The 22,493-nt window shown below is 35.7% G+C and overlaps 1 protein-coding gene across 4 annotated transcripts in view; it reads left to right on the top strand.

The window, feature by feature from the left end:
- The window catches only part of COG6 (component of oligomeric golgi complex 6), an 89,808-nt gene that overhangs the window by 47,314 nt on the left and 20,001 nt on the right, over window positions 1–22,493 (top strand). For all 4 annotated transcript variants that reach the window (XM_045796906.2, XM_045796905.2, XM_045796907.2 and 1 more), the window contains exons 14-17: window positions 16,630–16,761; window positions 17,101–17,268; window positions 20,000–20,107; window positions 21,190–21,243. In XM_045796906.2, the coding sequence (XP_045652862.2) occupies window positions 16,630–16,761; window positions 17,101–17,268; window positions 20,000–20,107; window positions 21,190–21,243 (462 nt within the window). The remainder of the gene's footprint in view (window positions 1–16,629; window positions 16,762–17,100; window positions 17,269–19,999; window positions 20,108–21,189; window positions 21,244–22,493) is intronic.

Genomic DNA, 22,493 nt, shown 5'->3' with positions numbered 1-22,493 from the left:
TTGCACAATGTTAAGAATATGTTTAGTACCACTGACCTGTACACTTAAGAATGGTTAAGATTGAAGAGTGAGATCACTAAGATGGTGATATAGATTATTCTTGGCTTTGCTCCCTTTCACAAGAACTATTCATGGGCAAGGCACCACTGAGAGAATCCTAGAACTCTGGATTGACATCAAAGCACCCCCCTGCACCACAGAGATCAAGACATATAAGAATAAGAGGAGTAGGTGCATGCTGACTAGATATCCCCCCAACCTAGCTCAGAGTAGCACTATACAGACAGCCCCCCCCACACACACCAAACCTGTGGTTCCTGCAGTGGGAAAAAAGAGTCTGGGTGAACATCTAGCCTCCCCAGTATTATAAGTTGCTTCATGGGAGCCCCTATACTATTCTTACCCCATGGGGATTACAGGGGAATTTTTAGGTGTCAACCACTGGGAATCTGACTGATGGAGCAGTGGGGTGGGGTGGGGCTTGAAACAAGCACTCAGATCTTGGTGGACCAAGTTCATACTTGTAGAGCCCAAGTAGTAGTCCTAACCAGTGGTTTTGCCCATCTGTAGAACCAAGACAGAGGTGCACTCTGACCAGTGACCTCATCAGGGTTCAGGTCTGCTTGATTTGGATCCTGAAATGAAGAGTTTTGATGGCATTAGATCTTGGTTTGCCACACCTATGAAAGGCAGCTGAGTCATAGTCATTTCTGCTCCAGAGCATGACTCTTGGTCCTATCTGACTAGAAGAGCTGTCAGAAACACTTGACAGTGCATAACCTAGCAACACTCAAGCCTAGAAATGGATAAGCAGAGCTGCTTGTCTCTGGAGCAAAGCCAGTACCAGGCATAGACCATTCACCCGCTATATCCATGTAGGGGAATTAATCCAAAGCTTCATCTGAGGCTGATGGTAGCTCTCAACTAGGTAGCCTGTTTGGGAAAATTGGGAGTTGCTTGGAGGAACCCCTCCCTACCTTCTCCCTAGGCAGAGAACTGAGTCACAGCCTCACCTGCTGTGAAGCCTGGCTCCTAGCACCATCTGACAAAAACGATAACTAAAAGCTGTGTAACCCAGCAAAGCTTGAGCCAAAAGACAGGCTGGGAAGCTGATAGTCTGCAGAACAAAGCCAGTGGCCCTGTTTGGTCAGGGAACTTGGCTTGAGTTAAGACCACAAAGAGCCTTACTAGCTTTAGAGCTGCTTTTCCTTCTCCTGGGCAGGGAAATTAGTTTGTACCCCTATTCATTGCTGAATGTAACCTTCAGCCTACTCCACCAGGGAACCTAAGCATTTGGGAAGCTGTGTAGCCCATCTACTAGCCATGCTTACAGTGGCAATTGAAGAGGGCACAGCCCATGGCTTCCCCTCTCTGTAGAGCAAGTCTCATGGCCTCAGCTAACCAGGGAATTCAGTATACACTCTTGCCTGATTTTGATACCCAAACAAAGCAGTATAGGCTCTGGGTTTTGTCTTGCTGCCATGCCAGGTCAAGGTAGCTAAAATTCATAGTCTTAGCTACTGCTGGCTATAGTACCTAACCGTGGCTGTCTAATAAGCCTGATGAGGGAACCTGGGCAACACTGGAGCTCAACCTTCAGTCTCACTTGAGCAGAGAACCAAACCAGCAATCATGTCTACCTGTTCTCAGCCAGTGGCACACCCTCACACCCCTATCCTCAGAGCTCAAGCAGTTGCCTTGTCTAAAAGTTAACTCTAATAGGAAGTCCCACCTGCTCAAGGATAGTCTTTATTAGCAGACATGCCCAGAAACCTAAACCAAGCTGACTGGTGAAGAACCGTCTCTGCCAAAGCAACTCTGCAAAGTTGGGAAAAGAAGCCTGCTTTCTCACATGCACATGTACCGATGCAGGTAAATATAACATCACCAAAGGAAATTAATAAAGCTGCAGTAACTGCACCTAAAGTAGTATAGCTCTGCTCTCAGACAAAGAATTGAGCATAACCCATTTGAAGAAGTATAGTGAATAAGAACACACAGACAACTAAATGAATTTAGGAAAACAGTAACAAAATGCATGAACAAAATGAGAAATTTAAAGAAATAGAAATCTTAAAAACAAATCCTAGAGTTGAAAAACACAATGACTAAATGGAAGAATTTGATAAAGGAAGGATTAATGACCTGGAAGATAGAACAGTTGACATTATTTAGTCAGAAGGAAGGAAGGAAGGAAAGAAGGAAGGAAGGAAGGAGGGAGAGGGAAAGAAAGAAAGAAAAAGAAAGAAAGTAAAAAAAGGGAAGGGGAAGGAAAACCTACAGGACTTATGGAACATAATGAAAAGAAACAATATTCATATTATGGGAGTTCCGGAAAGAAAGGAGAAAGGGACAGAAAGTATATTTATAGCAGTAATGGCTGAAAACTTCCCAAATGAGGGGAATAGAAATGGACATTCAGATCCATGAGACCCTAAGGAACCCAAATAGGCAGACCCCCCAGACAGGACTACACCAATACACATAATTGAAAAGTCAAAGATTGAATTTTATAAGTAGCAAGAGGAAAAGAGATGTAACATACAAGGGAACTCCTATAAGATAATGGGCAGAATTCTCAACAGAAAATTTTCAGGCTGGGAAAGAATGGGGTGACATATTCTAAATATCAAAAGAAAATAACTGTAACAATAATTACTTTAAATGTAAACAGATGAAATTTTCTGGTCAAAAGACATAGAATGGCTGAATGAATAAAACAGGAAAAAGAACCAATGATATGAGGCTCACAAGAGAGTCACTTTAGCCTTAAAGACACACATAGACTGAAAGTGAAGGGATGGAGGATTATTTTCCAAGGAAATGGTAACCAAAACAAAACAAAAAAGCTGGGGTAGCTATACTTATTTCAGACAAAGTAGATTTTAAACTAAAAATTGTAAAAAGGGACAAAAGTTACTATATAATAATAAAGAAGTCAGCCCATCAAGAAGATACAACAATTACAAATATATATGTGCTCAATATCGGAGCAGCAAAATTAAAGCAAAAACTGACATAGCTAAAAGAAAAACTAAACAGCGATGCAGTAATAGTTGGAGACTTTAATACTCCACTCTCAACAATGGATGCATCATGCAGAGAATCAGTAAGTTAACAGTACATTTGAACACATTATAGACCAAATGGACTTAACAAATATATGCAGACCATTCTGTCTGAAAACAGTATACAAATTCTTAAGCACACAAAGAACATTTTCTAGGATAGAAATAGGCTACAGAACAAATCTTAACAAATTCAAAAGGACCGAAATCATACCAGCTATCTTCCTTGACCACAAAGCTTTGAAACTGAAATCAGTAACAGAAGATAAACTGGAAAATACAACATGGAAATTAAACAGCACACTCCTGATCAACCAAAGGATCAAAGAAGAAATTAAAGGGGAAATTAAAAAGTTTGAGACAAATGAAAATGGAAATACAATATGCCAGAACTTGTGGGATGCATCAAAACCAGTTTTAAGAGGGAAGTTCATAGCAATAATCACCTACATTAAGAAACAAGAAAAATCCCAAATAAACAACCTACTCTACACCATAAGGAACTATAAAAAGAACAAACTGAGCCCCCAGTTAGCAAAAGAAAGGAAATTAGATTAGAGCAGAAGTAAATGAAAAACAGAATAGGAAAACAATAGAAAAGACTAACCAAAATAGGAGTTAGTTCTTTGTAAAGATAAAATTGACAAACCATTAGCTAGACTAACCAAATGAAAAAGAAGAACCAAATCAACAAAATTATAAATAAAAAAAGGAGGCATTATAACTGATACCACAGAAATACAAAGGGTCATAAGAAGCTACTATGTACAAGTATATACCAACAAACTGAACAACCCAGAAGGAATGCAATGTATCAAAATTGAATTAGAAAGAAATAGAAAATCTGAATAGACCAGTTACTAGTAAGGGGATTGAGTCAGTAATCAAAAACCTTTCAACAAAGAAAAACCCAAGACTGGATGGCTTCACTGGTATATTTTACCAAACATTTAAAGAATTCACATCACTCCTCAAACTCTTCTAAAAAATTGAAGAGGAGGGAATGCTCCAAAAATCCCTTTGTGATACCAGCTGTACTCTGATACTAAAGCCAGAAAATAACACTAATAGAAGTGAAAACTACAGGCCAATTTGCAGATGAAAAAATTCTCAATAAAATACTAGCAAATTGAATTCAGCAGCACATTAAAAGGATCATTCACTGTGATCAAGTAGCATTTATCCCCGGGATGCAAGGATGGTTCAGCATACCCAGATCTATCTAATACATCACAAATAGAATGAAAGAAAAGAAACATGATCATCTCAATAGATGCAGAAAGAACATTTGACAAAACTCAGCATATTTGTAATTAAGTATGTAAGTAATGTATGTCAACAATAAAGTCCATAAATTATAAGCCCACAGCTAACGTCATACTCAACATAAGGATTGAAAGCTTTTCTTCTAAAAGCAGGAAGAAGACAGGGCTGTCCACCCTCACCACATCTATTCAAATAGTACTGGAAGTCTTAGAGCAAGGAGGCAGGAAAAATAAATAAAAGACTTCAGAATTGGAAAGGAAGGGGTGCCTGGCTGGCTCCGTCGGTGGAGCATGTGACCCTTGATATTGGGGTTGTAAGTTCAAGCACCATGTTGGGTGTAGACATAACTTAAAAAAAAAAAAGAATTGGAAAGGAAAAGTAAAATTTGTCTCTGTTTGCAGATGACATGATTTTATGTATAGAAAAGACTAAAGTAAAAACAGATCTGATCAACAAATTCAGTAAAGTTTCAGGATACAAAATCAACAAAAATCAGTAGTTTCTGGGGTGCCTAGGTGGCTCAGTCAGTTAAGCATCTAACTTTTGGTTTTGGCTCAGGTCACGGTCTCAGGGTCATGAAATTGAGCCCCAGGTTGGGCTCTGTGCTCAGCACAAAGTCTGCTTGGGATTCTTCCCCTCTGCACCTCCCCTTGCTCGAGCTTGCTCTCTCTCTCTCTCTCTCTCTCTCTCTCTTTCTTTCTGATAAATAAATAAAATCCTTTAAAAAATCAATCGTGGTTCTGTACACAATGAATTATCTGAAAAAGCAATAAACAATCCCATTACAATAGCACTGAAAACAATGAAATTCTTAGGAATAAATTTAACCAAGAAGGGAAAAGGTCTCTACTCTGAAAACTGTAAGACATTGGTGAAAGAAATTGAAGAAGACAGAGATAAATATAAAGGTACTCTGTGCTCATGGACTGAAAGAATTAATATTGTTAAAATGTAAATACTACTAAAAGCCGTCTATGGACTCAACATAATCCCTAACAAGATTCCAAAGGCATTTTTTACTGAAGTTAAAAAAAAAAATCCTGAAATTTGTGTGGAGCCACAGAAGACCCCCCCCCAAAACCAAAGTAATCCTGAGAAAGAACAACAAAGCAGGAGGCTTCACACCTCTGATTTCACACCCTGATTTCAAGTTATACTATGAAGTTATAATAATTAAAGCAGTATGATACATAAAACCAGATAAATAAAACAATGAAACAGAATCAAGATCCCAGAAATAAACCCAAGTATATACATTCAATTAATTTTTGACGAGGGAGCCAATAATACTCAATTGAGAAAAGAGAGTATCTTAAATGGTGCTGGGAAAATTGGGTATTCACGTTTAAAAGAATGAAACTTCACCTCAGTCTTAACACCACTCACAAAAATTTAACTCAAAGTAGAATTTAAAGACTTAAATGTAAAACCTGAAACCATGAAACTCTTACAAGAAGATATAGGAAAAAAGTTCCTTGGCGTGGGTCTCAGCAATGACTTTTTTGATATGACACCTAAAGCACGAGCAATAAAATCAAAACTAAACAAGTGGGATTACATCAAACTAGAAAGTTCAACAAAAGAAACCATCACAAAGTGCAGACAACCTACCGAATGGGAAAAAATATTTGCAAACCATATATCTAATGAGGGGTTATTATTCAAAATGTATTAAAAAAAACTCATACAACTCAATAGAAAAAAGCAAGTAATTTAATTAGCAAATAGTCAACATGAATATGTATTTTTCCAAAGAAGATATATGAAAAGTCAGTAGGTACATGAAGAGATGCTCAACATCACTAAACATGGGGAAACGCAACTCAAAACCACAATGAGGTGTCACCTCAGACCTGTCAGAATGGCCACCATCAAAAGGACAAGAAATAAACGCTGGTGAGGGTGTAGCGAAATGGGAATACTTCTGTACTCGTTGGTGGGATCATAAATTGGTACAGCTGCTATGGAAAACAGTATGGAGGATCCACAAAAAAATTAAAAATAGAACTGCCATATGTTCCAGCAATTCCACTTCTGGGAATATATCCAAAGGAAATGAAAACACTAACTCAAAAAATCACCCCCTTCATAGCAGCATTGTTTACAATAGCCAAGACATGGAAACAACTTAACTGTTCATCAACAGATGAACAGATAAAGAAGTATACACACACACACACACACACACACACACACACACACACACACACACACCACACACAATGTAATATTATTCAGCCATAAAAAAATAAGGAAATCCTGCCATTTGTGACAGCATGGATGGATGGACCTTGAGGGCAATATGCTAAGTGAAGTATGTCAAACAGGGAAAGACAAATGCTGTATGATCTTAAATGTGGAATCCAAAAAACAAAACAAAAACCAAACTCAGAAAAAGCGGTTTGACTTGTGGTTATAGAGGCAGGGATTAGAGAAAGATGGTCAAAAGTTACAACTTGTAGTTATAAGATAAATAAGTGCTAGGGGTGTAATGTACAACATGATGACTGTAGTTACCGCTGCTGTATGATAGATGGGAAAGTTGTTAAAAGTAAGTCCTATGAGTTCTCATTACAAGAATTTTTTTCCATGTCTTTTTATTGAATCTAAATGAGATGGTAGATGGTAACTAAATTTATTATAATCATTTCACAAAATATATGTCATATCTTAATGCTGTATACATAAAATGAATAATCATGATATATATTAATTATATTTCAATAAAATGGGAAAAAGGTGTATTATATTTCAGTTAACAAATGGCTGATCAGAATGATGCCTTTTACAAATCATAGCCAACATTTAGTGAGCACTTAATATTAGACACACAAACATACACATAAATGGTTAAGATGGTTACATAGGTAAATAAAGAAAGAAGGAAAAAATCTTCCTGTATGCCCGATCACATGGGACTTAATAAGTGCTAGTTACAAGAATGACTCCTTCCCTTCATTTTCTGCTAGCCTATTGTCTCTTGCACCCTTTTCATTTTACCATGCTTCCTTTGCAAAAACACCCTGAATTCAGCTTTTCAATTTGTCTTTTGTATACCCTGACTGCTGAGCACTGCTATAGAAAATCATGTAACCACACAGACTGGATTCACTAAAACTCACCATTTCCAACATCAGTGAAGCCCATCGTAATGGCCGTCCTACATGTCCTTAAGTAGCCACTCCTGTTTACCTTTCTTTTACCTATTTCCTCAAATCTACCATACTGCCAGCTCTTGTTGAGATTGGATAATAGACATTTTAAAATATCTTTGCCAATATATGAGTAAAAAGTGGTATCATTGTTTTTTTATTTGGATTTCAGTGATTCTACTGAGAATGAACATTTAAAATATGTTTATTGGCTGTTTGTAAATTGCTTGTTCATGTCCTTTGGCATTTTTCTACTAGGTTTTGTCTTACTGTTTTCTGATATCTTTATACATAAAGAATATTAACTAATTTTTATTACAAATATTTTCTCCAAGTCATCATTTGCCTTTAAATTTACTTGTAGTATTTTCTAACAAATTTACTTTCATTTTTACATAGTAAAGTCTCAAGTTTTTTTCTATATGGCTTCTCCCTTGAGAGTATGTGATGCTTAAAAGCCTGGACAATCAGAAAATACACTTAGAATTTATTATATGATAAAGTTAGCATCTGTCAATGGGAAAATGTTAGATTATTTAATAAAATTATTTAGATTCATGTTCTTAGGTGTTTTTGTGGTTACATTTTTACATCAAATTTTTAATCTACCTGAACTTTATTTTTGTCCATGCTGGAGAGGAAGGATTTTATTTATTTTTCCCAAATGGTTACCCATTTATTTTATTTTTACTCAGAAAACTACTAAGTTCTTCTGTGTTTTATTTCTCTTGTAAAGTTAAAATGAAAGTTGCAAGAAAATAGGAAAATAAAATGGATGATAAAATAGAAAAATAAAATGGATAATAAGGGATGGCATCTTTCAGAACAAGATAGGGGGTAAACAGGGAAAGAAAGTAATTATAATTTGAGTATTTTAAGTACAAGTTATGTGAGTTTATAGCAGTGCATGGGTTTTGACTCTTATTGGTTTTTTTTTGCCATTATCAATAATTGTGCCCTGAAATGTTTTTCTCAGATATGAATTGGGCTATATTTAGGGATATTTTAACATTAAGTTGAGATTGGAATAGGATACTGTTGGGGCGCCTGGGTGGCGTAGTCATTAAACGTCTGCCTTCGGCTCAGGGCGTGATCCCAGCGTTCTGGGATCGAGCCCCACATCAGGCTTCTCTGCTAAGAGCCTGCTTCTTCCTCTCCCACTCCCCCTGCTTGTGTTCCCTCTCTCGCTGGCTGTCTTTCTCTGTCAAATAAAGAAATAAAATCTTTAAAAAAAAAAAAAAAGGAATAGGGTACTGTTTACAGCTTGCACGTTGCTTATATCTGCAGCCATTTCAGGTTTCTTTTAAGAATTCTCTTTCTTTATTACACCTAACAATTTTTTTCTATATAACTTAAACATTCCTACCATCACAAAAATAGGCTGGCTACTTGACAAAACTATCCAGATATATTTCTCACTATGAATTAATAAGCTGCATTCTCATATAAGAAAAAAAAAAGAATTCTCTTTCATTAAATTTTAATGTTCCATATTTTATATTAATTATATCTTTCTCTTATTCTTCATCTCATAAATCATTCAATTCTTCTAAAAAGATTCTAGCCTTATAAAGAAAACAACACTTACTCAGAATGGTCTTCATCAGCAAAGCACCCAGCTGGAAATTTTTGTTAATAAAATTCTAAGTGGATAGTAGAATTGTTGGGAAGAATACCCTTTAAAATGAAGGCATAGCCAGAAATGAACTCTTCATAGGATTCCTTCTGTGCTTTTGAAAAGACATATTTGGGAACTAATTCTTTATTCACCATGAAAAAAAGGAAATTCAAGGACATCATTTTATTGACAGTTGTACCTTTTCCCTAACAGCAATTTGAAGCACTTAAGTATTCAAGTATGTATATTCCCTTCCTTATCAGGCTCTCTTGAAACTTTCATAACCGCAAACCTAGCAATGTCTAAAGATAATACAGTCTTCCTCGACTTATGATAGGTTTATGTCCCCAAAATATTATAAGCTGAAAATGCATTTAATATACCTAACCTATGGAACATCATAGCTTTGCCTAACTTGTCTTAAACATGTTCAGAACATCTTCAGTAGTCTGCAGTTGGGCAAAATCATCTAACACAAAACCTATTTCATAATTAAAGTGTTAAATATCTCATGCAATTTATTGAATATTGCACTGAAAGTGAAGAACAAAATGGTTGTATGGGTGCCGAGTGGTTGTCAGTTGTTTACCCTTGTGATTGCGTGGCTGACGGGAGCTGCAGCTCGCTGCTCCTGCCCAGCATCATAGGGGAGTGTTGCACTGCGTCTTGCTAGCCTGGGAAATCAACATTCAAAATTTGAAGAACAGTTTCTACTAAATGTGTATTGCTTTTACCCCATTGTAAGGTAAAAAAAATTCTAAGTTGAACCGTCATTAGTTGGGAACTGTCTATATGTATCTGTGCTGCAAAATAACGCAAGACAGACATTTGCTGTGTTCACTATTTAGCTATATTTCACTATAGCGATATGACAATTCTAATTTAAAAGTATATGATATAAATAAAACCCAAATCAGAGGCATATGGACGGCTCAGTCAGTTAAGATTCCACCTGTTGGTTTCGGCTCAGATCATGATCTCAGGGCCCTGGATCTAGCCTAACTCCGGCTCCTGGCTCCCCTCTCCCTCTGCCCCTCTCCACACTCAACGGTGTGTGCACAGGTGCTCTCTCTGTCTCGAATAAATAAATTAAATCTTTATTAAAAATGAAACCCAAATCAAATTAATAGAGTTAATTTACCCAGACCTCTAAGAAAAAAAAAACAACTAAACTAAATGGTCCTTTAAGTTCATCAAATTATATACATTAAATAAGTATAGCTGTTTGTTATGTCAATCATACCTCATTAAATCGTTTTAAAAAAAAACCACTTCAGTTCTATTTATTGTCAGTTGCTAGAACATAAATGTCCATAGATAGAACAAAAGGAAGGTCTATATATAAGATGAAGAGATGAGTTTAAAAATAGGGTTTTTTGTTTGGTTGTTTTTTTGGTTTTCTGGTTTTGTTTTTATTTTGAAAGAAGATGGGTGAGTGGCCTTCTAAAAAACTACAGAACAGAAAATTAGAAGACCTTAAATAGAAGGTATTTGAAAGAATAGAACTGAAGTTGGCAGTGGAATGATGTCTTAAAAACAGCTTTGGGAATCTTTATGGTGCAACCTTTTCATTTTCTTCTAAAAAAGAGCACCTCTGTAAAAGGGATGAAAAGTGTCATGGTGAACAGTCACAGGAAGAATAACTGTTTAGTTGATAGCTCTATACATTTTTTAAAAAGAGAGGTTCAAACATATGGAATGTGAAATTTTCAGTAGACTAAATGTTTTTAAATGTGAATTTTTTATAGTTCAACTTTATCAATTAGAAAATGTACATAAAGTTATGAATGTGTTTCATAAAGTACTTTTGTACTTTAATAATTATTAATGGTAACTTTGTTTATGAATTTTGGATATTTTTATAAAGCATTGTTGATTCTCAGTGCTTACATAATATAAACAAAAACATCAAATAAACTTTTTTTAAGTGGAGATGTAACTGATGGTACACAAATATTAAGTGTACAGTTAGTTGAATTTTCTATTTGTATATGCTCATTAATCTCCACCCAGATCAAGACATAAAACATTTCCAGCACCCCAGAAGGCTTTTTTATGCCTTTTCTCAGTAACCCCCAAGGTAAACCACTATCTGACTTCTATTTCCTGTTTTTGTGTGCTATTTAAATTGACATAAATAGATTCATACAGTTGAACTTTTTTGGTCTGACCCCTTTCATTTAACATATCTGTAAGATTCATCCATGTTGTCTATAGTAGTTCATCTTTAAATTATTGTGTAGTAATTCAATTATATCAATACACCACAGTGTATTGATAGACACTTGGATTGTTTACAGTTCTTAGGTATTGTCAGTAAGGAGCCTATGAATATTCTTGTCCATGTCTTTTGTGGATGTAAGTTTTCATTTCTCTCGTGTGTACATACAGGAATGGAACATGTGGGTGATAGGATTGGTAGCTTTAGTACGTATTGCCACTCATTTTTTAAAGTGTTTGTATCCATTTACTCCACCAGAAATGTGTGAGATTTTCAGTTGTTCCGCATCCTCTCCAGTACTCGATATTGCTCATCTTTTAAATTTTAGCCATTGTGGAAATTGTGTGGTAGTGTTTCCTTTGTGATTTGTACTTTTCTGAAGACTAATGATGTTGAATAGTTTTTCGTATGTGTATTGGTTGCTGGATTACCCTTTTGTGAAGTGTCTTTTGAAGTCTGTTACCCAGTTTTCTGCTGGATTATCTGTATTTTTCTTACTGATTTGTGGGGGTTTTAAAAAATGTGTTCTGGATACAAATAAGCATTACAAATATTTTCTCCCAATTTTAACCTTTTTACTCTCTTAATGGTGTATTTTGATGAACAGAAGTTCTTCATTTTAATTTTGTCCTATATCCTAACTTTTACTGATTTAATCTTTTCCTGCCCCTGGGTCATTAAGTTATCCTTACATGTATTTTCTAAGAAGCTTGGTTGCTCTAGCTTCTACATTTAGGTCTTTGGTCCATCTCAAATTAATTTTTGGGTATGCTGTGAGGTAGGGGTCAAGGTTAAAATCTTTCCCATTTGAATATCTAGTAGATCAAGCACCATTTATTAATTAAGGCAGTCCTTTCCCACTGAATTGCAGTGGAAACTTTGTCAGAAATTACAAGACCATATATGTGTGGATTTGTTTTATAAATGTTTATTCTACTCCCATTGGTTTATTTGTCTGTCCTTGCACCAATACCACACTATCTTGTATGAAGTTTAACCTTAGAAATACATGTCACTTTGATGAAATTAAATTGAAGTGATAGGAGGATATTTAGATATTTTTCTTCTTTCAATTTTCTGCCCATTATTTTTACTACATTACTATAAAATTGTAAATCGTGTTTATCTGACAACTGCCATAATTTTCACTTTGCCTTTGACGTGTGATTCTGAGCTATTGCTAATCTGATAGATGTGTGTAAAAGTGCTTCATAGAATGTCAGTTTGTTGAATGAAGTGAGTTCAAGTAGTACTTGTTTCGTTTATCATTGGCTCTGCTAACAGAGGCATGACTTTTGCTTTAAATTTACACAGCTTTTAAAGACCTTAATTCAAGAGGGTAAAAAGAGGTTTCTCATCAGCTCTTATTGGTGTGTGAGATTTCTGTCATTGGCCTTCTGTTTTGATTGGCAATTGAAAAACTATGTATTTTTGACAGATATTCTTTAGGGTTTTTTGTTGTTGTTGTTTCCAAATGGTACTATACTATAGTTTATAACTTAGAAAAGACAATTGCACATTAAACATTAGGGTCTTAATCATACAGTGTATATAGCTGTACTGAAGCTTTCCTGGAGGATTTATTAAATTCTTTATTATTATTTTTTTTATGAAAGGTTTTGGGAAAGTGAGACACACACATGCCCCCACATGCACACACATTTCCTCTGGTTTATATAGCTGCCTGTTTCGTATTAAAGCTGTTAGAGTGCTGGCAAATCTTATTGATTTATACTTACCTAAAGATTCCCCTGAGTCATTTTTTATATGTCTAGCTTCTGTGCATTTTATATTACTTATGTATATGCATGCGTGTATATGTAATACCTGTCTATTCTACTTAAATTTCTAAAATCAAAATTACACTTATTTTATTAAATATTTTAGTTTATTTTAAAACACTGAAAACACAAAGAACAAAATAATGGTCATCCATCCCTTGTTATCCTGAATTAATTGCTATTAACAGGTTGACATGTTTCATTAAGTTTGGGTGATAAATTGCTCTTTTTTTATAAAATTGATATGCATAAACTCATAAGGATTCAGACAATGCAGAAAATTACAAAGATGGAAGTTTTTAGAAATTCCTTCATTTAGAAATAATATTAAGTAACCATCATTGCCATCAGTTTGTTTGTTTTTTTAAGATTTTATTTATTTGACAGAGAGAGAGAGCACAGGCAGGGGGAGTGGTAGAGGGAGAAACAGGCTCCCTGCTGAGCAGGGGGCCTGATGCAGGGCTCTATCCCAGCACCCTGGGCTCATGAGTTGAGCCGAAGGCAGATGCTTAACCAACTGAGCCACCCAGGCACCCCTCATTGCCATCAGTTTTAACAACATTTTAGACATCTTTTTTAATTGGGTGAATGAATAGAAAAATATGACTTCATATTCTGGAGTCTTTCTTAACTCACTTTGAATTTAATACAAAAAAGGAAGCAAAACTGAAAGAGATGTGAAACTTGAAATAAATATTTGCCATGAGAGATACTTTTTCTTCAATTTTGGCTTCAGTCTTGGCTTCATGTATTTTGGGGCTCTGTTGTTAAATGCACACGTTTGTAATTGTCATGTCTTCTTAATAATAAACATAAAATAACCTTTGTTTCTAGTAGCAGTTTTTGTCTTCAGAGTTTATTTTGTCTGAAATTAGTATAGCTACTGTAGCTCTCTTTTTTGTATGCAAGGTTTATCATTTCCCATCCTTTCACTTTCAGCCTTTTTGTATCTTTAAATCTGAAGTGTTTCTTGAAGACAGCATATAGATAGTTGGATCATTCTTTTTAAAAAATCCATCTGCTAGTCTGCTTTTTGGATGGCATGTTTAATCATTTACGTTTAATTTAATTGCTGATAAAGTAGTGCCATTTTGCTCTTCTAGTATGTCTTAACTGTTCCTCTGTCCCTCCGTTACTGCCTTCTTTTGTGTTAATATTTTCTAGTATGCTACTTTAATTCCCTTACTATTTATTTAAATATGTGTGTGAGAGTTTGTGTGTGTAGTTAGTTTCTTAGTTGTGCCCTGGTTATTACAATTAACATCTTAATTTATAACAGTTCAGGTTAATACTAATCTACTTTCAATGGAACACGAAAGCTTTACTCCTACGTAGCCCAGGTTTCCTCTTCCTTTACACTATTATTGTTACAAATTACATCTTTCTACAATGTTTGCTCATTAACATGAAATTATAATTATTGCTTCATGCAGTTGTCTTTTAAATCAGGGGGAAAATTACAAATGGAAAGTACATTAATAGTGTCTTGTATTTACCTATGTCACAACCTTTACTGGTGTTCTTTATTTCTTCATATGAATTAAGGTACTGTCTAGTGTCCCTGTACTTTTATTTAGCCTGAAGGATTTCCCATATTTCTTGTGGAACAGGTTTACTAGTGAACAGTCTTTAGTTTTTGTTTATTGGGAATGTCAATTTCTCCTTCATTCTTGAAGAATAGTTTTACTGAATATAGAATCCTTTTTTGACAGTCTTTCAGCCCTTGAATATGCCATCCAGTGGCTTCTGGCCTCCATCTTTTCTGATGAGAAATCAGCTGTTAATCTTATGAGAAGCCTTTGTCATAATCCGTTCTCTCTCCTCTACTTTCAAATTCTCTGTCATTTGACAGTTTGTGATGTGTCTTTAGTGTGGATCTATTTAAGTTTATTCTGTGTGGAGTTTGTGAGCTTCTTGAATGTTTAGATTGTTTTGTTTTAATCACATTTGCAAAGTGTTTGTCATTATTTCTTCAAATATTCTTTCTGCACTCCCCTCTTCTTCTAAGGTCCCCATTATACTTATGTTGATGGTGTTCCATAGGCATCTGAGGCTCTGTGAATTTTCTTTCATTTGTTTCCTCTGACTCCACAGACTGGATAACTTTAATTGATCTGACTTCAAGTTCACTGATCATTTATTCTGCCTACTCAAGTGTGCCATTGAATCCCTGTAGTGAATTTTTCATTTTAGTAATTTTCAACTACAAAATTTCTATTGGTTATTTTCTTATCATTTCTGTCTCTTTATTGATGTTCTCTATTTGATGAGACATTGTTCTCATACTTCGGTTCATTAACATGGTTTCCTTTAGTTTTTTGAACATATTTAAAATAGCTGATTTAAAGTTTTTGAGTAGTAACTCCAATGTTTGGGCTTCCACAGGGAAAGTTCCTATGGACTTTTTTTTTCTGTGCATGGGCCATATTTTTTTGTTTCTTTGCATGTCTTATGATTTTTTTGGCTTTGTTGCTTTTGTGAAGGAGGGATGATTTTCGGAGGTCCATACTTTGCCATTCCTGCTGATGTCATTTATGTATTAACTTTTCTATATAAAACATTCTTAATATAAATCCAGATATTTAAAAATTCTTATACCTTTCCATCTGATACAAGGCTATAGTCTCATACATGGACTTCTAAGTATGAGATTTTATAAATAAAATCTGTCTATATTAATATTATAAGTACTCAGAAAAATGTGTTTTAAAAAATTCACAGAAATGTCTTCTTGAATATCATGATGCTGGCAAGTAGGGGTAATGAACTTGGCATACCTTCCAGTTACTAAGTGCCTGGTACTCTACCAGTAGTTTAGATGCAACAATCCCACTTAGTCCTTACAGAATCTCTCTGAAGCTCTGAGTTGTTTAAGATTTACCTAGGACCATACAACTAGAAAATGATAATCTAAAATATAAGACTAATCTTTAACTTGAGTGCTTAAGATCTTAGTGGCAGTATTATACTGTGTAGAATACAGTGTGTACTGTATTTTTGTGAAGTGTGTAGCCCATACACCAATCCCCTGAAAATTGCCTATGGTGCTTATTGAAAGATAGATTCCTAGGCCCCAAACCTATGCATATTGAACCGAAATCTCTGAGATTTGGGCCCAGGGGTGGATGATGATTGTCAATTATGTTACAGTTGGGGGAGCGCTGGTTTCTGGGTTGCCTTTTTCTTATGACTTGGGCTAAAAAACCAAAACAGGACATTTCAGGTTTGTATAAAAATATAATTCTACAATTCAAAGACCACTAAGTTTTCTTATAACTTTTTGAATTTTAGAAGTACAAATTCTACACTGCTGTGAGAAGAATATATTCTGTAATAATATAACAAAAAACTTCTGTGTCTCTTTCTATGCTTATTAGTATAAGCTATTGATAAATTATAGATTTTGTAATATGTCAAAGCTTTACATCTTTCATATGTATTATTTTACTGTAAATTGCATTTATTTATATGTTAAAATGTAGCGGAAAAATGTAAGCAGTGGATGAAGCACCCTTTATTTTAGGTTGAACTCCCACCACCTGATCTTGGACCAAGTTCTGCATTAAATCAGACACTCATGTTATTGCGTGAAGTTTTGGCATCTCACGATTCTTCAGTTGTACCATTAGATGCCCGTCAAGCTGACTTTGTGCAAGTATGTTGTAAATCATTTTTAATAATTACTTATTGCTCCTCTATTATACATTCTGTTGAAATTCTGGCATTTTATAACCCATACATTTTAACAATCCTTCTCATTGATTTTTCCTTCAAATATTAAACCAGCTCTCTTTAATTTGAAAAGTATTTTATTCAGTGATGCTCATTGTAAAAGACATTATGATTACTGTACCATTTAATCTTTTTAAAATGTACTTCTGTAAGTTGGCCCCCTTCCAGTTAGTTTGATATTCATTCTGAAATACTGTTAACCCAGGCCTGTATGATTGATTGGGGAATAAAAAATAAATTTCATTTTACTTTTCATTTGTAGGTTTTATCATGTGTCTTGGATCCTCTCCTCCAAATGTGTACTGTATCTGCCAGCAATTTAGGCACAGCTGACATGGCCACTTTCATGGTCAATTCACTATATATGATGAAGACAACACTCGCTCTGTTCGAGTTCACTGACAGACGTCTAGAAATGCTACAGTTTCAGGTAAATTTTACCATAAGATGACAACTCACTGTGATGGATCCTTTTTTTCTGTATCTGATCTCAGTTACTGGCTTTAATCCAATTTCAGTGACCTACTTTCTATAAATCCTTTGGTATAGTCTGATGGAAGTCCACACGCACGCGCACACACACACACACACACACACACACACACTGGGTATTTTGGTTTTGTTTGGGGGAAGCTAGAATATGTAATAAGTACGATTTTTAATCAAACCATAGTTTATGATGGTGGAGTGAAGCTTTTCTTATTGATTGGAACAGTTAATCTCTATGCAGATTTCGGTTTCTGAACTGTGAATAATATGCTATATTTTTCAAGCTTTCTAGCTAGTGCAGAAGGTGTTACAGAGGACAGATATATTTTTATCTCTGTGTAAACCAGTGTTAGGCAAAACATTACGGTTTGTTATACCAATGACTCTAGCCCAAAAGCCAAATGGTATCAGTTAAGAGTTTGTAAAGTCGCTAAAACAAAGCCATTTGTAAAATTTACCAGATACTTGGCTTCCGATTTTGAAATAGTGAATTTTGGTAAATATAATGTTTTTAAGAAAAAACTCTGAATGTTCTGTGTTATTACAAGTATATACGTAATTTGGCAGTAGCTGTGGTAAAAATTCATTTGTAAAGTTTTAGGGGTTTCTAAGGAATCAGTTTTGATACATCTAAACTTGTGATATTTCCCAATTTCTGATGCCTTCTTTTAAAAGAAATATAATGAAGTATGATTAATTTTCCTTTCTTACATAACTCTTTTTTTGTGGAATTAATAAAATTCTTTTTTTAAAAAATTCATTGGTTTTTACTGTATTTATCACTAATTCAGCACCCAAACACTGCCATTTGTCTAAATCTTTTCTCAAGCAGTTCAGATATATCAGGTGCTCATCATTCTGTCTTATCCCCAGTTATCTTTCCTAAATATTCTGTGGTCGTGTTTGCGCTCCAAGGGGACAAGCCCCAGTGTCTCAGTGCGTGCGAAGCCTGCACTTACTCCATGCTTGCTGATCGGCTGTTGGCCAGTGCTGGTTACATGGGCCAGCCCAGTCAGTGAGGGAGGACTGTACAGTGTTGCATGTACTAGAAGGTGTGGGTTTTTAGGCTCTCCAAAGAGAGTTCACCTTGTTGAATAAAAGATTCTTGATTTTTCAGAGCTTTTCTATCAATAGCCTATTAATTTTCTTCCACTCTTACTTGCCTTCTTCCAGCGTTTCAAGTAAGGAGTTCGGGCTAGTCTGATTCTCTTTTCTTTGTGGTAATTTACTCTGTCCATCTGGAAGCTTGTAAGGATTTTCCTTTGAGTTCAGATATTTCCTTAGGATATTTTTTGCTATGTCTCTTTTTCTGTTATTTCCATTTGGATTTTGCAGAGCCATTTCAGTCTGAAGATTCAACCCTTTCTTTGGCTCAATAAAGTTTTTTACTATCTAATTAATTATCACTTTTCCATCTGTTACTTTTTATATTCTGAAGTTCCTGCCCTTAGTTGGTTTTATCTCCAGAATCTCTCTTCTAATTTCTTTTTATATTTCTTCAATTTAATCTTTCTTTGATGTTACTGTATTACTTTTCTTCTGTTCTTCTTCAGATACTCATTTGGTTCTTAGCAGTAACTCTTTCATTAAATGTTTATATTTGCACATCTTGTTTTTCTTTGATTTCCAGTAAGTCTAGTGACTAAGGGCTCTAATTGTACTTTCTTGGACATTCACTTAAAAAAAAAATTAAAGTACTCTGTGTCTTTTAATAGAGTTGCCTCTGGAAAAGATACTTGTTCTAATTATTCAGATGAGTTTTCTCTTAGAACATACCTCTTTTCAGTTAGTTGTAAATTTTTTAAAGGGGAAGGGCTCAGCTATTGGAGTTACTTGGACAACAGCAAGCATTCGGACATTAACAGCACAGTTAGGAGTATACTGTGCCATGGGCAAGCAAACTGGTAAAACTGAGGGAATTCCCTGCTCGGGAAAAGATGGAAGACCTTCAAACTCTCAGGCCTATACTGGTAAAAGTAAGGGAGCAGCAGACTTCTTCCCACTGGGAGATACTTCAACCCATCAGGGTAGTCCGCTTGTGTGGATTTTGCCCCGTTAACATTAGATGGCTTCCTCAAAGATACTACAAAGCAGGTGAGCACATACAGCTCACATCTGCTAGCTCACATCTTCGTGGGCAGTTCCTAAACCTGAAATCTTTGACCAGCCTTCTGCCGAGTCCTCGACTCTCCCCTAATTGTAACAAACCTGCTTCTCCAGACGGCTCATTTGATGGGTCGAGTCAGTCCCGTAAGTTGGGAGGGTGAGGGAATGTGGAGGTCAGGAATATCAGGCCGTCATCTTCCCAGAAGTCTTCCTAAATATTTTATTTTACAATTGCTATTTTTTAGTGTTTGTTTCTTTGTGTTTTGCTTAGTGCCATCTTTTAAAAGAGCTGACAAGCAACTCAGAATTTTTTCACTAGTGGCTAGCCTGGCGTCCTCTTCAGTTATCATCTTTAAAGTGACTTTCTCTCCTCTTTGTAGGAGGACTTCCTCTTTAGGGAGGGAAAAGCTTTTGTCACAGAAGCAGCCCCTGTGCCTCATGGTCTGGCCTTATGCCACTGGCAAGGAGCAAGTCCCTGATGAAGAGCTGACTCCAGGGTGGTCTACTACTCTCACCAGTCTTATTCCTCTTTTAAAATACTTTCTTTCTGTTGTGTTTTATTTTAGATTGAAGCACATTTGGACACACTTATAAATGAGCAAGCCTCTTATGTTTTAACCAGAGCAGGCTTGAGTTCTATCTATAACACCGTACAGCAACATAAGCCTGAACAGGTAAGCACATGGGTGTTCCTAATTAGAGAAACGCCCGTTTAGAGCAGGGGTTCTAGAGCCAGACTCTAGTTTGGATCTTGGCTCTGCCTCTTAATAGCTATTTATCTCTCTGTGTCTACTTCCTCATCTGTGGAATTGGGGTAATAATATTATCTGTATCATAGGGTTCTGAAGATTAAGTGAGAAGATACATGTACGTTCTTAATTGACTACCTGAGATGTAGTAGAGTGCCCCCAAATATTAACTGTCCTTTTTACCATGGTAATTTTGGTTAAAAATTAAAAAAAAAACCAACTTAGTATTATAAAATGTATAAAGGATATTCATACTGGTAAATTTTCCAGAGTGCTGTATCACTATCAGTTAATTGAATGTATAGACTACTGTGTAAATGCAGTCATCGCCTTTTTAACTTAGCAAATCTTGGTCTTTTACTTTGGAAAGGTAAATACTTTGAGGCCAGCACAAGATCTTCTTAAGTTATAGAACTCCAGTGGAAATTGTGAAGAGAGTGGGGGAACTCAAGAAATCCATGGAAGGATCTTTCTTTAAAAAGCAGAGAACTCATTTAAATAGCATTAACGTGAAGAATATTTTATAGTCCAGGAACTTTTAAATGAAGCTTTCCAAAATCACCAGCTGCAAATTTTTTATTCTGATGAAGCAGCAAGCAAATTTCTACCAAAGGAGAATCAATTCTGCTGCTATTTTACACTATCTAAAATTGTCAGAGTGCACCTTCAGGCCTCCCTGACGTACTGACGTTCTCTAAGTGCTTCCTTGCGTTTTTGCTTTGCTTGTGTGTAAATCTGAAATGTCCTGGTATTCCCATTGTTAATAAACTTGTGCTTGTCACTCCCGCCAGCAAATATGACTGCATGCCTTCGTGCTGGTTACACAAAAATGAACAAGTCATAGTCCCTGCACTAACTGAGGTTGAAGAGATGACACTTGAGCTCTTTGGAAAGGCGCTGCATGTCCACATTTGGGCAGTCTATTAATAGACTATATTTCGTAAGTGAGCTGAAACCATAGCACCTTTCTTTATGTCTTGTTTTTGCTGTTCTGTTCTGTTTTTTAGGGCTCTTTAGCTCATTTGCCCAACCTAGATTCTGTGGCACTGAAGGCTGCAATGGTAAGTGAATAGTAAAGCATTCAACACAGGGTTCCTCATAGAACATTATTAATTTGGTCCTGGGTGCTAATTTGATCTCTTGATAACGCTGTATTCACATTGGATGCAGTAATAATGATTGTGCACACGTTTGCTTTAACTAAGGTCTGACCAAGACACACGTTTGTAGTACTGCTCCACTCTACCTAACACCTCATCATTCCTGTTGAGGTTTTCTGCATTTTCCCAGTTTTACTTCTAACGTAATGGAGAAACAGGAGTGACAGATGCAAACAAGTTAGGCTGTGTATCATTAAAGACTTCTTACTGGCAGTGATCTCTGGCATACAGTTCTTGATTTCTTCCTGAGATGATAACTGAAGTTGGATTCCAGTCTTAAAAGAACATATTACTCTGGAGTGTGAGACTCCCTGAACCTCCACTTTATTTCCTTCTTTTCGAGCGAAGAGCTTGCCTGCACATCTGCATGAGCGCCGCTTCTCGTAGCGTGTTTCCGCGTCTTACGTATATACTCGGCATGTATGTATATCCACCAGTTGGACGACGCGCGTTTAGCCACCGTAGGGTGATCTTGTTTGGAAGCTTTGTAATGATACACTAGCAACAGTAATAACAACAATGTCTTTAGCATTAATTGAGTGTGTTAGTGTTTTTCACATATTCACTCTAATCCTCTGAACAACCCCATTCAGCCTAGTACTGACACTCTCAGCTGCTATACTACCTGTCCTAAATATTTAAATACTCACACATGCTCACTACCACAATGGCTTGACTGTAGCACATAGTTCTCCTGGATGCCTTTTAATGCCAAGGTTTTGTTACCTATCATATTACGGAGCTAAATTAAATAAAAAGAATAAGCCCACAAGATACCTAACAAGGCAAAGAGTACAGAGCCGACAATATTTATATTAGATAAAATAGATTTAAAAAACACCAAATAAGATAAATAAGGAACATTATGTACATAGAGAGAAGTAATAGTTATAACTTCTGTTCATCAAACATCACAGTAAAAACTATAAAAATATGAAGATTTTATTCTAAAAAGTTTAAAAATAAATGAAAATGAATAAATTTTAGATTAATTTAAAAAGATAAATTTCTTAAAAAGTTAAATATACACTCACCATAGTACCCAGTAGTCTCACTTCAAGATATTCCGCCCCCCTCCAAATGAGGGCATAAGTCTACACTAATCTTAGTACTGAATAAATGTGTTTCCTCCCTCTTTCTCTCCCCCACCA

Source organism: Ursus americanus, chromosome 10, assembly GCF_024610735.1.
Source record: "Ursus americanus isolate L20-20 chromosome 10, mUrsAme1.1.p, whole genome shotgun sequence".
Lineage (NCBI taxonomy): Eukaryota > Metazoa > Chordata > Mammalia > Carnivora > Ursidae > Ursus > Ursus americanus.
This window is presented reverse-complemented; position numbering and strand designations above follow the sequence as displayed.